Here is an 18,276-nt window from a genome sequence, read left to right as displayed (position 1 = left end):
TTCAACTGTAGAATGCTATTAAAATGTCTTGATTACTTTAATATCTAAAAATATATTACTTTCTCCATCGTACTTCAATCTCTTTTGCATTTAGATCCCCGTATGTTCTTGATTGGCATTCACGTTTGTTCCCTCTGTGAACCTCCAACCTCTAGTACATGATAGGAAGAGATTATCTGCAAGAGAACCCATCTGGAAATTTCTGCAGCTGGATTATCTACAGCCAGTCATTTGTCTCAAAATTTGGCTGGCTGGAAATAAAAGAAAAATATTATGACAATGTCCTGACATTAAACTGGTGTTGCCAGTAGTACACTTTCCACCATACATCAATTTCCTTCTATACATGGAGACTGATAACCTTTAATTGGAATTGGAAGATATTATATCTTCACAGCAGACACAAGGAACTAAGGTAATTGTATGGAGGTTGTGAGGGAAGGAAAGTAAAAATGGAAAGATAGATGGCTGGGAGGAGGGAAGGAGAAATTAGTGGTTAAAAGGAATCATTTGAATCAATAGAGAATTATAATAAGACAAGCAAACCAACTGTGAATAATTATAGCAACAACAAAAAAAAGAGGATGGAAATTTTTAAGATATGGCAAGAGAAGGATAAATACTGTTAACCAGCTCAGGTCATCCCTAAATATAGCAGTCCTCAGATCTCAGTGTTAGATTTCCCAAATCCTAGAAAATCCAGCTTGCATGGGTTAATCTTAAACAGATCAGACATTTAAAAGCTTTAACCTTATTAAAATATCTAAGTGACTATTTTGTCCACTGTGAACTGGTTGCCACTTACCTTCCACTGCCACCCCTCTTTTCCAACCACTCCCCCTGCTCAACCCCCACCACCCTCTATCATCAACCTAATCTTTGTAAGAAAGTAAAATAGGACTTGGATTTCACTGTTTTAACAATTTTACATTCCACCCAGCACAAACCCATTTATTCTAGAGACAGAGGAGGGTGTAGGAACAATGCTAACATTTCCTTCTAAATTTAATGTAAGAGTTAATTTTACAGCACATGCAAACATTTTGTTGTCAATGTAACCTTCACTTTGATCACAACTGAGCAAAGTGCTGTTCCATTTTTATGGCCAGACTCTTTTGCATACAGTTTCTCCAGGTATACATGTATTTGTACCAAAGTATATAGAATGACAATTCTTCAACAAACTAAAATATGTTTTCTTGAATATTTGACATTTTTGCTCTAATACCACTTTCATATAAAGGATGGCACCTAGAAAGATTTAAACCAACATATCACATTAAATCAAAAAATGTTAAGATATTGTTGAAAAGAATGTCAGATTTATTCCTACCAGAAATTTCAAATAGGAATAGATCAATTTCTTCTGATTTTCCAACTTCAAGGCTGCAATTGACTGTAAATAATATTGAACAATTCATGTTCTTCTCCTATTTTACATATCAGATTGTTACTGTTAAGAATAATTACCTCCTTTATTTCAGGAGACTGACACCCACATCAATGTTAATCAGTTTGAATTCTCGAGTTTGTTTTTCAAGAAAACGGTAAAAATCAATGCAATTACAAATTTTTATATTGTTAGATAGTCATAGAATGATACAGTGTGGAAGCAGGCCCTTCGACCCAACTTGCCCACACTGGCCAACATGTCCCAGCTACACTAGTCCCACCTGCCCACATTTGGTCCATATCCCTCCAAACCTGTCCTATCCATGTACCTGTCTAACTGTTTCTTAAACGCTGGGATAGTCCCTGCCTCAATTACCTCCTCTGGCAGCTTGTTCCATACACCCACCACCCTTACCCATACCCTTCAGATTCCTCCTTAAATCTATGTCCTCTGGTCCTCGATTCACCTACTCTGGGCAAGAGACTGTGCATCTATCCTATCTATTCTCATGATTTTATACACCTCAATAAGATCACCCCTCATCCCCCAGTGCTCCAAGGAATAGAGTCCCAGCCTACTCAATCCCTCTCTATAGTTCAGACCCTCTAGTCCTGGCAATATCCTTACAAATCTTCTCTGTACCCTTTCCAGCTTGACAACATCTTTCCTATAACATGGTGCCAGAACTGAACACAATACTTTAAATGCGGCCTCACCAACGTCTTATACAACTGCAACATGACCCAACCTCTATACTCAATACTCTGACTGGTGAAGGCCAATGTGTAAAATGTCTTTTTGACCATCCTATCTACCTATGACTCCACCTTCAGTGAGCCATGCACCTGCATTCCTAAATCCCTCTGCTCTACAACACTACCCAGAGCCCGATCATTCACTGTGTAGGTCCTGCCCATGTTAGACTTCCCAAAATGCAACACCTCACATTTCTCTGCATTAAATTCCATCAACCCACCTGGCCAATTGATCAAGATCATGCTGCCATTTTTCACAATAATCTTCACTAGCTGCAAATCCACCCACTTTTGTATCACCTGTAAACTTGCAAATCTTGCTGTGTATGTTCTCATCAAAGTCATTGATATAGATGACAAGTAGTAATTGGCCCAGCACCGAACCCTGAGGCACACCACCAGTCACAGGCCTCCAGTCCGAGAAACAACCTTCCACCATCACCCTCTGCTCTCTTCCATGAAGCCAATTTTTTTACCCATTCAGCTATCTCTCCTTGGATCCTATGCGATCTAACAATAGACAATAGACAATAGACAATAGGTGCAGGAGTAGGCCATTCAGCCCTTCGAGCCAGCACCGCCATTCAATGCGATCATGGCTGATCACTCTCAATCAGTACCCCGTTCCTGCCTTCTCCCCATACCCCCTCACTCCGCTATCCTTAAGAGCTCTATCCAGCTCTCTCTTGAAAGCATCCAACGAACTGGCCTCCACTGCCTTCTGAGGCAGAGAATTCCACACCTTCACCACCCTCTGACTGAAAAAGTTCTTCCTCATCTCCGTTCTAAATGGCCTACCCCTTATTCTCAAACTGTGGCCCCTTGTTCTGGACTCCCCCAACATTGGGAACATGTTATCTGCCTCTAATGTGTCCAATCCCCTAATTATCTTATATGTTTCAATAAGATCCCCCCTCATCCTTCTAAATTCCAGTGTATACAAGCCCAATCGCTCCAGCCTTTCAACATACGACAGTCCCGCCATTCCGGGAATTAACCTAGTGAACCTACGCTGCACGCCCTCCATAGCAAGAATATCCTTCCTCAAATTTGGAGACCAAAACTGCACACAGTACTCCAGGTGCGGTCTCACCAGGGCCCGTTACAACTGTAGAAGGACCTCTTTGCTCCTATACTCAACTCCTCTTGTTACGAAGGCCAACATTCCATTGGCTTTCTTCACTGCCTGCTGAACCTGCATGCTTCCTTTCATTGACTGATGCACTAGGACACCCAGATCTCGTTGAACTCCCCCTCCTCCTAACTTGACACCATTCAGATAATAATCTGCCTTTCTATTCTTACTTCCAAAGTGAATAACCTCACACTTATCTACATTAAACTGCATCTGCCATGTATCCGCCCACTCACACAACCTGTCCAAGTCACCCTGCAGCCTTATTGCATCTTCCTCACAATTCACACTACCCCCCAACTTAGTATCATCTGCAAATTTGCTAATGGTACTTTTAATCCCTTCGTCTAAGTCATTAATGTATATCGTAAATAGCTGGGGTCCCAGCACCGAACCTTGCGGTACCCCACTGGTCACTGCCTGCCATTCCGAAAGGGACCCATTTATCCCCACTCTTTGCTTTCTGTCTGTCAACCAATTTTCTATCCATGTCAGTACCCTACCCCCAATACCATGTGCCCTAATTTTGCCCACTAATCTCCTATGTGGGACCTTGTCGAAGGCTTTCTGAAAGTCGAGGTACACCACATCCACTGACTCTCCCTTGTCAATTTTCCTAGTTACATCCTCAAAAAATTCCAGTAGATTTGTCAAGCATGATTTCCCCTTCGTAAATCCATGCTGACTCGGAATGATCCCGTTACTGCTATCCAAATGCTCAGCAATTTCGTCTTTTATAATTGACTCCAGCATCTTCCCCACCACTGATGTCAGACTAACTGGTCTATAATTATCCGTTTTCTCTCTCCCTCCTTTCTTAAAAAGTGGGATAACATTTGCTATCCTCCAATCCACAGGAACTGATCCTGAATCTATAGAACATTGAAAAATGATCTCCAATGCTTCCACTATTTCTAGAGCCACCTCCTTAAGTACTCTGGGATGCAGACCATCAGGCCCTGGGGATTTATCAGCCTTCAGTCCCATCAGTCTACCCAAAACCATTTCCTGCCTAATGTGGATTTCCTTCAGTTCCTCCATCACCCTAGGTTCTCCGGCCCCTAGAACATTTGGGAGATTGTGTGTATCTTCCTCAGTGAAGACAGATCCAAAGTAACGGTTTAACTCGTCTGCCATTTCTTTGTTCCCCATAATAAGTTCCCCTGCTTCTGTCTTCAAGGGACCCACATTTGCCTTGACTATTTTTTTCCTCTTCACGTACCTAAAAAAACTTTTGCTATCCTCCTTTATATTATTGGCTAGTTTACCCTCGTACCTCATCTTTTCTCCCCGTATTGCCTTTTTAGTTAACTTTTGTTGCTCTTTAAAAGAGTCCCAATCCTCTGTCTTCCCACTCTTCTTTGCTATGTTATACTTCCTCTCCTTAATTTTTATGCTGTCCCTGACTTCCCTTGTCAGCCACAGGTGTCTCTTACTCCCCTTAGAGTCTTTCCACCTCTTTGGAATAAATTGATCCTGCAACCTCTGCATTATTCCCAGGAATACCTGCCATTGCTGTTCTACCGTCTTCCCTGCTAGGGCCTCCTTCCAATCAATTTTGGCCAGCTCCTGCCTCATGCCTCTGTAATCCCCTTTGCTATACTGTAATACCGACACTTCCGATTTTCCCTTCTGCCTTTCCATTTGCAGAGTAAAACTTATCATGTTGTGATCACTGCCTCCTAATGGCTCTTTTACCTCTAGTCCCCTTATCAGATCAGGATCATTACACAACACTAAATCCAGAATTGCCTTCTCCCTGGTAGGCTCCAGTACAAGCTGTTCTAAGAATCCATCTCGAAGGCACTCTACAAACTCTCTTTCCTGGGGTCCATTTCCAACCTGATTTTCCCAGTCTACCTGCATGTTGAAATCTCCCACAACCACCGTAGCATTACATTTTTGACACGCCAATTTTATCTCCTGATTCAACTTGCACCCTACGTCGAGGCTACTGTTTGGGGGCCTATAGATAACTCCCATTAGGGTCTTTTTACCCTTACAATTTCTCATTTCTATCCATACTGATTCAACATCTCCTGATTCTATGTCACCCCTTGCAAGGGAATGAATATCATTCCTTACCATCAGAGCAACCCCACCCCCTCTGCCCACCTGTCTGTCTTTTCTATACGTTGTGTACCCCTGAATATTCAGTTCCCAGCCCTGGTCCTCTTGTAGCCATGTCTCAGTGATCCCTACAACATCATACTTGCCCATGACTAACTGAGCCTCAAGCTCATCCACTTTATTTTTTATACTACGCGCATTTAAGTACAACACTTTAACTTCTGTATTTACCTCCCCTCTCACATCGTTCACAATTGGCCCTGCCCTTAATTTCTTTTCCGCTCTAGAACTTCTGTTCCCATTCTTCCGAGAGTCTTTTGCAATATCTCCTGTATTCCCTTTTACCTCATCTTCATATTCACAATTTGTTAACCCCTCCCCCCCACTACTTAGTTTAAAGCCACAGGTGTCACACTAGCAAACCTGCCTGCCAGAATGTTTGTCCCCCTGCTGTTAAGATGCAACCCGTCCCTTTTGTACAAGTCACCCCTAGCCCAGAAGAGATCCCAGTGGTCCAGAAATCTAAATCCCTGCTCTCTGCACCAGCCCCTCAGCCATAAATTCATACCCTCTATCTCTCTGTTCCTGGCCTCACTAGCACGAGGTACCGGTAGCAGTCCAGAGATAACTACCTTCGACGTCCTACTTCTCAGTGCTTTTCCCAACTCTCTAAACTCCCGCTGTAGCACCTCCTTCCTCTTCCGCCCGACGTCATGCTGAAGTCCATATATACAATATCTACAGCTCTGCCCTCATCGACATTTTTAGTCCCGTCTTCAAAAAACAATCAGATTTGTGAGACACGACCTCCCATTTACAAACCCATGCTGACTATCCCTAATAAGCCCTTGTTCGTCTAAATGCCTGTATATCCTATCCCTCAGAATACTCTTTAGCAACTTTCCAACTACAGATGTCAAGCTCACTGGCGTATAGTTCCCAGCACTTTTCCTGCAGCCCTTCTTGAATAGAGGCTCAACATTTGCTACCCTCCAGACTTCCGGCACCTCTCTTGAATTTAAAGATGACCGGATCAGATGAAATGCACTTAGAATATAGAAACATAGAAACATAGAAAATAGGTGCAGGAGTAGGCCATTTGGACCTTCGAGCCTGCACCGTCATTCAATGTGATCATGGCTGATCATCCAACTCAGTATCCCGTACCTGCCTTCTCTCCATACCCCCTGATCCCTTTAGCCACAAGGGCTGCAGGAAAAGAGCTGTACAGCACAGGAACTACGGGCCACAATGTCTGTGCCAATCATGATGCCATTGTAAACTCATTTCATTTGCCTAAACATCTATATACTAAACCTCTCGTTTGTTCGTTTGTTCCTGAACTACAGCCAAAACGGTACACGATAGTGTGACAATTTTAGGCCCACCTTACTCACCGTTGTCCCTTTGGTGCTAATGGAAGAAGTTTCATTGAAATCGGTGTCATATTTTTAAAGTTATTCACATTTTAAAGTTTACATCTATCTCCTAGGGAGGGAGGGGGGGATGGAGGGAGGGAGGGGAGGAGGAGTGAGGATAAGGGGGGTTGAGGGGATGGAGTGGGGGGTGGGGGGAGGAGGGGGGAGGGGGGGAGAGAGGGGAAGGGGAGGGGGGAGGAGAGGGTGCTGCACCAATGCTGGAGAAGTTTGGGCCCAACGGGTCCACTTGGTCTAGTGGTCTATATTCCTCCATCCTCTTTCATGATCACGTGCCTGTCGGACTGATTTTTAAATGTTTCTATGATATTTGCTTCCATAACCTCCATTGGCAGCACATCCTAGGCACCTATCACTGTCAAAAACCTGCCTTGCAAATCCCTTTTAAACTTCCCCTCTTACCTTAAATCTTTGCCTCTAATATTTGACATTTCCACCATGGGAAATAGACTCTGACTATCTACCGTATCCATGTTACTCATAATTTTATATACTTCTATTAAGTTGTCCTCAGCCTCAAATGCCCTCAGCATTTACAGCTGGCCAGTTCTGATACAAACTGGAAAGAATGGTACCTTAGCATTGACCGTATTTCATTCTTCATGGCGAAGAACGAGCCTACTGGATGCTGATGGAAATTTCCAGTATTTTTGATGCTTTATTCTGATTTCCAGATCTGCGATTTCTTGTTTTACAATTTCTGTCCAATTATGTGAGAATAAGAAATTGTGAAAAGGAACAGACTGTTTCCAGTAAGAGTTTAGAATGTAAATGGATAGCAAATTAAATGTAAAATTTTACAAAGTAATATGTGTGTAAAGGTTTTTAAAAACAAGGGGTTGTGATATTGTTGAATGTGGCCCATTATAAACAAAGCAGCAATCATGTCAACATTTAAATAATAGATTGCATGGCCAGTGAAGAAATAAATAAAATGCAATGGAAATAGTGCATAGAAATAGTGATGGGTATAAATTAAACTACATTTAAATACAAAAATAGACTGGTGAGGCTTTTTGACAGGTGTTGTCACATATGATTGCTTGTAATCTGACTTGAGATTGTAATCAAATACTTATATTTTTCAGCCTGAAAAAGCTTACTCAACTAATGTGACAAGCAATCTTCAATCACCTCCAAAAGATATTGGTAAGTAGCCTAGCCCGAAAGAACAGAAACACTGTCATTTAGTTGTGTATAACTATCATCTTATCTATAAAGTTATCTATCCGTCTATAACTTTACCTTGGTCTATGTGCCATATCTGGACTAACACAAACAAACTTCCAGGCATTCTATTGGCATGTGATTGGGATGTATCAGCTTGAGGGAATAGTGTTAAAGTAATTTGTATCATGGGAATGGAGAATGGGGTCCTCTAGGTAGAAGAGCAACAAAAGCTTGCCTCCAATAACATCAATATTTCTTTGAAGGTATCTTAACAGTTATTGTTATCCTGACTTAAAGTTCCCTACTTCCCAAAATGACACTATACCCATTGCTCTATGCCCCTTTGCTTTCATTTGAGTGTACAGTGGATTGCAAAAAGAAATGGGAGAAAGCGGCTGAGGATGTAGTCAGGCATGTGAATTTTCCGTGTTTCCGTGGATTTCCGCGTTTTTAAAATCCATTTTCTGCGCTTTTTGCATGGTTTCTGCGTTTTTCACTTTGACAAATAAACGGAGAAATCGGATCGAAAAAACAATGTTTAGACTTATAATGAACACTGGGTTCCGCTAGAGATCGCTAGGGGTTCCACGAGAAATCCCCCCCGGAAAGTCTCCCCAGAAATGTGGCACCTAGGCTGGGCAAGGCAGCCAATCTCGACCTAATCAGGACTTCCATGGCCAATTTGTCAATTCAGTTGCTAGCGGTCGCTAGGGGTTCCGCGAGAAATCCCCCGCACCGTGGAATTCTTCCCGAAAATGTGGCACCTCGGCTGGGCAAGGCAGCCAATCTCGACCTCATCTTCCAGCAAATCTATCCCCATGGCCGTCTTCCTTGGCCTGCTGGATAAACCAGCAAAGCTCTGGAACCAAGAGAGCCAGAAAATCAGTGGTGGAACTGTAATGAGTAAATATTAAATTTAAGTGCAAGATTATATAACTAAATTAATTAAGACAGGGTTAAAATATAAAACAGCAGAAAAGCCAATTACCACCTTTTTGGGCTGATTTTCAATTAATGTGTGAATTTACTTCAAAATGTTATTAGTGTACAGTGACATATTCACATTATTTTGTAATGTCTGTTTTTACTTTGAAATGCACTAAATGAGGCTTGAAACTGGTAATTTTGTGTGTAAATATTTGACCCCCGTTGTACGCCTTGTGCAAGCGCTCGGATCTTTTCTTATTTTTTATCTCACTCACATGCCTGTGTAGTGGAAACTTTATCAACACATTTTAATTGTTCAATCTGTGGAATTTTATGAGAATTATAACTTTATGATGTACATGTACTGTTTGAAGCACATGCTTGTTTGAGTTCTGCTGCCTATCTTCATCATGTAGTTAGACACAAAATGCTGGAGTAACTCAGCGGGACAGGCAGCATCTCTGGAGAGAAGGAATGGGTGACGTTTCGGGTCGAGACCCTTCTTCATCATGTGGTTCCTGACTCCTAGTACTTTCACAATCTCTCCATGAGTCTACCTTCACAATCCTCTATGATCCCATTTGAAACTCTCTCCACCAACCTTGTGACACCCCCCCCTGGTGCCCCTTGTGACCTCTCCTGGTTCCTTCACTTTCTTCACCTGTCCTTCCAAGCTAGGCTGCACAAAGTTCAACTATGTCTGCAGTCATCAACTAATCACACCTTTAGATTGAGGAATTTTATGTGGTGGTCCTGTCCTTAAAAGAAACTTAAAGGTAAGCCAATAATGTACAGATTGCAGGGATACTTGGATAGGAAGCTATGACATTTATAGACGTACAAGGTTAACTTAAGGAACTGAGTATCCCATTTGTTATAACCTTGATACATTGTTGTGGCAGACATTGCTGTTTAGTTGTAATAAAAAGAAACTACAGATGCTGGTTTATACCAAAGATAGACACAAAACACTGGCCTAACTCAGCAGGTCAGGCAGCTCTGTGGAGAAAATGGATCAGTAATGTTTCAGATCAGGACCCTTTTTCAGACAGATTGTAGTGGAGGGGAACAGGGAAAACTGGAAGTGAGAAAAAATCAGAACAAATCGGGGCCAGCAACTGTAAACCTCAGGCAAGGAGGTTCCCTGATATGCCGATTGTTGGTGAGAGACAATGTGAGCCCAAGAGGGATACATTGTTGTGAACTGTGGAACTGGTTAATGGTGTTTTAATGGAGGAAGGGGGAGGGAAAATAGGGGAAGGGGAGGGGAAGGAGGGTGTTTGTAGTAGTTTCCTTAAATTGGAGAATTCAATGTTCATACCACTGGTTATAGGCTACCCAAGTGAAATATGAGGTGCTGTTTGTCCAATTTGCATGTGGTCTCACTCTGGCAATAGAGGAGGCCCAGGACAGAAGGGTCAGTCTAGGAATGCGAAACAAGAGATAAAATGGATAGCAACAGGGAGATCCATTGGCGGACCGAGCGTAAATGTTCAGTGAAATGGTCGCCAAGCCTACGCTATGTCTCACCAATTGATTAAGAGTTAATGCATTCAATAAAGGAGTTTCTCTGAATGGCTCTACTTTTGTTCAATCTCCTAATATCAGCTTCACCAAGAAGAAATTCAAAAGGTACTACTCCATCCTATCACTCTGCAGGAGCTGACATCTTAAGCACATAAATGATAGGAGCAGAATTAGGCCATTCGGCCCATCGTCTATTCCGCCATTCAATTATGGTTGATCTGTAACTCCCTCCTAACCCCATTCTCCTGCCTTCTCTCCACGACCCCTGATACCCATACTTATCAGGAATATATCTATATATGCCTTAAAAATATCCATTGACTGAGTCTCCACAGCCTTCTGTGGCAAAGGATCCCACTGATTCACCACCCTCTGACTAAAGAAATTCATTCTCATCTCCTTTCTAAAGGAACGTCCTTTAATTCTGAGGCTATGAGCTCTAATCCTAGACTCTCCCACTAGTGGAAACAGCCATTCCACATCCACTCTATCCACGCCTTTCACAATTGAATATGTTTCAATGAGGTCCCCCCTCATTCTTCTAAACTCCAGCGAGTGCAGGCCCAATGCCGTTAAACGCTCATCATATACATGTATTTAGCCTTATCCAAAGCTTACCCCTTCTGAACTGCAATAACATCCACATTTCTTCCCGTCAGTCTTATCCTGAAGCAATTTCCTGCTACATAAAAGTACATTATACTCAATGCCATCTGTTTTTCTCCCATTCGTTTTGAGTGTATAACTTTTATTGATTACATGTAACTACCTTGAAATTGTACTTTAAAAATGCTACTTTGAATTTTCATAGGGATGATGAGTCCATCAAGTGAACAACCATTTACATTTTCTTTTCAATCTGATTTATCTTCAAATAATTATGGAAACAGCAAAGATGACTTCAATTTTGGTTTTTCATTTGGACAAGATCAGAGATCAACCCAGCCAGGTCTATTCAAATTCTTTTAAAATTGTGCATCCTTTTCAGACCTACTCCTTATTAATAAGCCTCTATGGTCAATTAACAATTGTTATCCAGTTTTGCATCTTTGTTTATAATATTTGTGTTATGGAGTCTTAATTGAAATATTTGTAATATTATTTTAAATTCTTGAAATTTTGTTTTTGTTGGTTGTAATTGATGAAGATGTCTTTACAAAAATGATTACAATGTCATTTACTGGGTCTTATACTGAAATTCTGCAAATAAGAACTAACAAGAACATTTGGGAGCCCAGTTTAAAATACTTTCTATATCTACTACTTGATTTGAGTGCTTGACTATTGGTTATTAGTTATGAAAAACGGAAACATTTCAAATTTGGCACCAGCTGTTGTGCAAGAAAAAACGTGTTCTTTTAGTTTAATACGACTCTGTGAAAGTAATGGTGTTAACATAAATAAAAGGACATGGAAAATTGTACTTGAATACTTACAAAAGCAACTTTAGATATTGTTCATAGTCACTTCATAAGATTAAAGTAATTTGATTATGTAGTTACTTGATATGTCATTAACATGAAAGCTTAGAGTGTTGTTCAATGGTCATATAAAAAATAAATGTCATATAATTTTTATTTGTTCATCTTATTATTTAACCACCAGATTCTAAAATTCCTATTTCAGAAATTTATATATTTTCAATTCACCATAACTATTGAATGCACGGACAAAGCAAAGCTGGACATACTTTAAATATAAAAAAATAAAATGAAACTGATTTGAAAAGATTACTGTAAAGAAATATTATCAATGCAGAATATATCTATAGTTTTCATAGGCGACCTGGAATTTCCACCCTTGTATTGTTACATAATTGCAATCTAAATAAACACCAATCATAATTCTGTTCCAGGTTCAGCTTTGATTTTAGTAGGAAAAGTGCAAGAAACATAAAGTTTTTGATTAATTGTTTTAGAAATTGAATTAGGAATGAGAAACACCTGATTTTCTACATAAATCACGCAAAGAAATAATGTTGAAGTCTCCTCATCAGGAAGTTGGTGCTTCTAAACACAATTCGCTCTAACATGAATGTCAAAACTGCATTTTATCTTATGCATGATCAAGTTAGCAACGGATGGTGCACGTTTCTGATTCACCAACAGAAATTGGATCAAATGGCCATGACCTCTAATATTCATGATTAATTCATCGTTAATAAAGTAGTAAATCATGCAGAAAGGCAGGAACCAATTGTGAATTAATGGGTTCCCAATGGGATATAATTTCCATTTTCAATGATACCACAATTTCATGTGTTGTTTTTTATAGATATTATAAAGATGACAGCACCTTTAAACAAGGTGTTGTGATCTCTGGCCCTGGTGAATGCTATGGAGAATACTGTGCGTAATTGGACCTCTCTGTAGTAAGGGGAACCAAAGCATTTCCCTGCCTTGATTATCCCCCAGTTATTATTTTTCCTTCTGATATTCATATACACTCTCTTAATATGCCTCTCCTACCTATCTTCTACTTCCTATTTACCCCCATTTTCTGCCTTCCCTCCTTCTCTCCACTGCCTTCCTTTTCCCTCATGTCCACGCCACCCCAAAGACATCACTGCAATATTCCTGACTTGCTCCCTGATAAGCAGTACATGAATAAAGCAGCAACTGGGAGATTAGGCACTAGCTGCCATCAGTGAACATGCAAGTTGTCATTTTAAAGGAACTAAACACAGTTGTGATTTCTTAAAAAGAGGATATTGGGGGGGGTCCGGTTCTTGGGGGGGTCCTGTGGCGGATCAGGCCACTCCTTGGGTCAGCCCCCTCGTTACGTGACGGACAGGCGAAAGGGGTTAAAAGCCAGACCAAGGGAAGGCGTATCTTATCCCTAGGAGAACTACGCTGTGGGCAGGAGCTCACAGCCTAATAAAGAATCTCACTAAACACTGCCTGGCGTCTTGCCTTTTCTCTGGCCTCCGCCAGGCCACTACAATATCTCAATTTAACAATTTTTTGGTGACATTCGATTTGGAATTAGGACAGCAGAAATGGGTGTGATTGAAGTTCATATTGGGTATTGGGTAAAATAGTTCCACAAAATCACAAACCAAAACATTAGAAAGAATCATGGACTGAAAAGGGGCATAAATGATTTGGTATATATTATTCTGATATTTCTGTAGGGCACAATAAAATTGCATCCGAAGCCATCGTTGATTCTGGGATCTTTCTGTCTCTTGTCATTCTTTGTGTAATGTCTATGGCACAAAATTTGTGGTATGAGTCTATTTTATCAAGTGCTTCTAAGTACTTGGAAACCTCATCCTTAATAATCGACTTTAAAATCTTACCAACCACTGAAATCAGGCTAACTGGCCTACAGTTTCCCCTCTTTTGCCCCACTCCCTTTTTAAACAGTGGAGTAACATTTGCAGTTTTCCAGTCTTCTGTCACCACTCCTGACTCCAGTGATTCTTGAAAGATCACTACCAATGCCTCACAATCTCTTTTTTTTTCAGAACTCATTTGAGTTTTGAATCAAAAGTCCCATTCTATATGTAAACCCTTCTTGGGCTCAGATTGGGAAGCCAGGCATTAATCTGCTCTCTTAATATGTTGGCGATCATGTATAAACCATACAGTTAGTGCATTAACTGCCCCCAGCAGTTTATTTTTTGGTCCAGATTCCAGCATTTACATTCACTTGAATCTCTAATAAATAGACAGCCTTGCTCTTCATAACTGCCTTGCTGAAATAAACTTGTCCAGTTGCATGACATCTATCAATGATGCTCTGAATTCTCTGGACTATGATCACCAGGAAAGAGTGCTGCTCTATGCTTTCCTTTAGCAAAGCGATGGCTTTATAAGATCCAGCAAGCAGGACTTGAGTCACCGAGAACTTGAAAGAAGCAGATTTCATAGAAATTTCAGACATCAATAATTTGCTACACATCAATAAGACACAGGAATAAAGGCCAAGAAATGTTCTTGAATGGCACAATATTTACATGCACTGCACAATGAATTTAATCAAAAAGCTGATTACTGAAAGCATTTGAGTATTTACTGTATTTCACAATGGTTGGTAAAATTGCTTCTGGATCCTTCATGTACTCAGTGGCTTTTAACTTGTAAACATTTATGGGCAGTGGATCTTTCAGTTACGTGTGTCTGGCTCCAGCATCTGATCTTAACTCCTTGTGCTCCTTTGAGCCTTTGAGATCCAGATTTACTACCTACCAACCAATACCCAAATTCATGTCCACAAAAAAAACCTGAAGTCAATAAACTGCTTGAGGTGCACAGGTATTATAATACTGTAACACGTCTGGGAGCTGGTATTCCATTTCATCAGCATCCTGGTCAAAGTGAAGCAACTGTGAAAGAGCTCCAAAACATCTAGGGGCCCAACAAGCCTTCAAAATGAAGAAGTAGTGAGAGCTATAAGAAAATAACTGCAGATGCTGGTACAAATATTTATTCACAAAATGCTGGAGTAACTCAGCAGGTCAGGCAGCATCTCGGGAGAGAAGGAATGGGTGACGTTTCGGGTCGAGACCCTTCTTCAGAGCTGATGGCCATGGAGGATCTAATCCTAATACCGGATGAAGTTTAATAACGTAATATGCATGGTTAAGTATATCAACAAGGTTCGTCTGCATTGAAATGTACCACTGAACATATACCCTGTTAATGCACCACACCCTGAACACTTAACTCTCAATAATCATCAGTAATTAACGCTCCTTGATGAAGACCATTGGCCTAATACAAGATAAATCATATACTGTGACTACAACAGTCATGCACATGTCTCACATCACACAAATGCTTTTACCACACACACACACACACATCATACAGACACAGTGTAATAATCTCTTTCTTGCTATAGAAGGTGACATGAAATTGCTGCTTGCAGTCACGGGCAGGAGGGAGCTTATCATGGCCACAAGTCAGTTAGCAATAGGCTCAGAATTATGGATCCAGAACCTGCAGAGAATCAGAGATTATTGAAGGTGATGGTATTCTGGATAAAGGAATCCATCCTTTACAGCAAGGAAGCAGAGCACAGCCTTGTGCAAGGAATGTAGAATTAAGAACTGTGTAGTATCTCGTAGCTAATGTTCCAGCTTTTCATACTTGCCCTTCACTGTTATTTGTAATATTCTTTACTGCAAATGTCTAACCATCCACCAATTTAGTTGCAGGCACTCAGGGAACACTGCATAAGTCGTAGTTCAGGCAAATGTATCAAAGAAAAATAAGGATGATCAAGCAATGATTATGTGGTTTTGTTAATTGGACATACAAAGTCTTATGGCTGACCTATATCATGCCGTGTATCTTGATAGCCGTCCTCACGATCCACAACCTTGGTGTCATCTGCAAACTTATTAACCAACCCATCTACGTTTATATTAGTCATTTATATATATCACAAACAACAGAGGTCCGGCACAGATCCCTGTGGAACTCCACTGGTCATAGATCTCTAGCCGTCCATAACAACCATTTGTATTTCATCAGTAAGTTAGTTCTGAATCCATAGTCTAAGTCACTGATAATCCCATGCATCTTAATCAGCCTACCATGGGGGAATTTTTCAAATGAGGGGAGTAGATATGATGAATGCACAGTCTTTTTTCCCAGGATAAGAGAATCAAAAGCTAGAGGACATAGGCTGGTTGAGAGAGCAAGGTTTAATAGGAACCTGAGGGGCAACTTTTTCATTCAGAGGTTGGTGGGCATATGGAAGGAACTGCCAGAGAAGGTAGTTGAGGCATATACTATAAGAGCATTTAAAAGACACTTGGACAGGTATATGGATAGGAATGATTTAGAGAAATAAGGGCCAAATGCAGTCAAATGAGACTAGCTTAGATGAGGAATCTTGGTCGAGTTGGATGAGTTGGACCAAAGGACTTACTTCCATGCTGTATGCTATGACTATTTCCTCACTCACAATGCTCCTGAATGAGTGTTCCATGGGGATGTTGTCATCCTGGGGTACACAATTGACAAGAAAACCACATCAGATGTGCAAGTGCACCCAGGGAGGTGCATGGACAAATTTCCAGAGTGGCTGAAAATGATTGTTATCGCATTTTACTTCTGGTAAAATCAATTTTCACTTATGTAATGCTGAAATTAGTTTTGCATGATTTGATTTCTATCTTTTTCTCAGTATGTTTTCATTGCAAAATAATAAAATGTTAATTGTAATAAAATTGTTCCTAAAGCAATCAGCAGGATGATTTTAGCAGTACCAAGTGCCAGTTAATCCCCTTCGTCCTTCTGTATTAAATGAAGATTAGTTTTTATTGTACTGCAAATGAGTGAGTCATTTGGCTGGTAAACACAGTAATGGGTTTACCTAGGTTACTAGATTTTGCTGCCAGTACCGTGGGGATGATATTGTGCTATTAAGTCAATATTTCATAGAACAACTGCTGAGAAACAAACTGAAAATGGATTGCTTCTGTACTTACACATACATAGTTGTCAAGAAAAGCAAACTACACATTGCAAGAAGCTTTGTTAGCCAAATTGATAATTAGTTTAAAATGGGGAAAGTCAATTATTTTCTGAAACATGAACAGTTTATTGAATACGAATGAAAAATAAGAAAGAACATTGTATTGCCAATTCATTCCGAGTGATTGCAAGGCAGCACTCTCAAAAATCTCATCCCACTCATTCAGATATGAGTAATAGAATTTGCAAGTGATAGAGATTTTATATTACATCGACAAAAGCAGTTTGTAATTGAGTCTTCAAGGATAAAGAATTTGTTTGCGTTTTAGTATTGGATGGGCTCAGGTGGAAATTGGTATTTTTTGTTACATACAGGCTCCTGGATGTCAAACTGAATACTCAGATTGTAAGCAGTCTGGTTCAGCCGAACAATGGATTGGGAGGTGAATGGGGAATCAATGGCTAGGAAGGAAAATATATATTGGAAGTGATGACAACTATACAGTCTATCCATTTTAATTGAAAAATGATAATCCTTAATCAATTCATTAAAAAAAGTTAAACATTGTTACAAAACTTCACTTGAAAGGTGAAGCACATAAAAATATATAAAATCAAGAAATTCTACAAAAATAGAAAGAATTACTTCTATTAAGATCAAGACAATCAGAGGAAGAAATAGTCTATTGAGTCCTGGACCTCCAGGGTGGTTTACCTCCGGTTTGCTTCCAGTTCCTTGTGCTGGTGAGGGCAAGAACAGGAAGATAGGGGATCTGAATGTGTGGCTGAGGAGCTGGTGCAGAGGGCAGGGATTTAGATTCTTAGACCACTGGGATCTGTTTTGGGGTAAGGGTGAATTGTACAAAAGGGACGGGTTGCACCTCAACAAGCGGGGTCCAGCATTTTGGCAGGCAATTTTGACACTGTTACACGGGTGGTTTTAAACTAAATAGTGGAGGGGGGTTCAAATGAGATAGACAAGGATGGAGTTCAAGGGAAAGAGAGTATAGGAAAAATGAAGAAAGACCCCAGAATTAATGGTAGATATGACATTGTGAGGATTACAGACATGTGGCTGCAGAAGGATAAGGACTGGGAACTGAATATTCAAGGTTATACGTCCTACAGAAAGGACAGGCAGGTGGGCAGGGGAGGTGGGGTAGCTCTGTTGGTGAGGGATGAAATTCAGTCCCTTGTGAGGGGTGACATAGGGACTGACGATGTAGAGTCACTGTGGATAGAGTTGAGGAATTGTAACGGTAAATCGACCTAAGCCTTCCATGCCCACCAAGATGTCTACCTACCTTTGGCCCATATCTTTCTAAACCTTTACTATTCATACACCTGATGTCATCCAAATGTCTGCAAGTATTGCAATTGCATTGGCCTCTACATGTTTCCTCTGGCAACATTTTACATATCTGATCACCTA

General features: G+C 40.6%; 1 protein-coding gene across 1 annotated transcript in view; it reads left to right on the top strand.

Moving 5' to 3' along the window:
- The window catches only part of LOC144597671 (uncharacterized), a 42,698-nt gene extending 31,316 nt beyond the window's left edge, over positions 1–11,382 (top strand). Inside the window, exons 19-21 of the mRNA XM_078407195.1 lie at positions 1,485–1,547; positions 7,878–7,938; positions 11,225–11,382. Coding sequence (XP_078263321.1) covers positions 1,485–1,547; positions 7,878–7,938; positions 11,225–11,382 — 282 coding nt within the window. The remainder of the gene's footprint in view (positions 1–1,484; positions 1,548–7,877; positions 7,939–11,224) is intronic.
- Positions 11,383–18,276: the final 6,894 nt, after the last annotated feature.

This window comes from Rhinoraja longicauda, chromosome 10 (assembly GCF_053455715.1).
Source record: "Rhinoraja longicauda isolate Sanriku21f chromosome 10, sRhiLon1.1, whole genome shotgun sequence".
NCBI lineage: Eukaryota > Metazoa > Chordata > Chondrichthyes > Rajiformes > Arhynchobatidae > Rhinoraja > Rhinoraja longicauda.
Note: the sequence above shows the minus strand (reverse complement) of the source record. Positions and strands in the feature narration are given on the sequence as shown.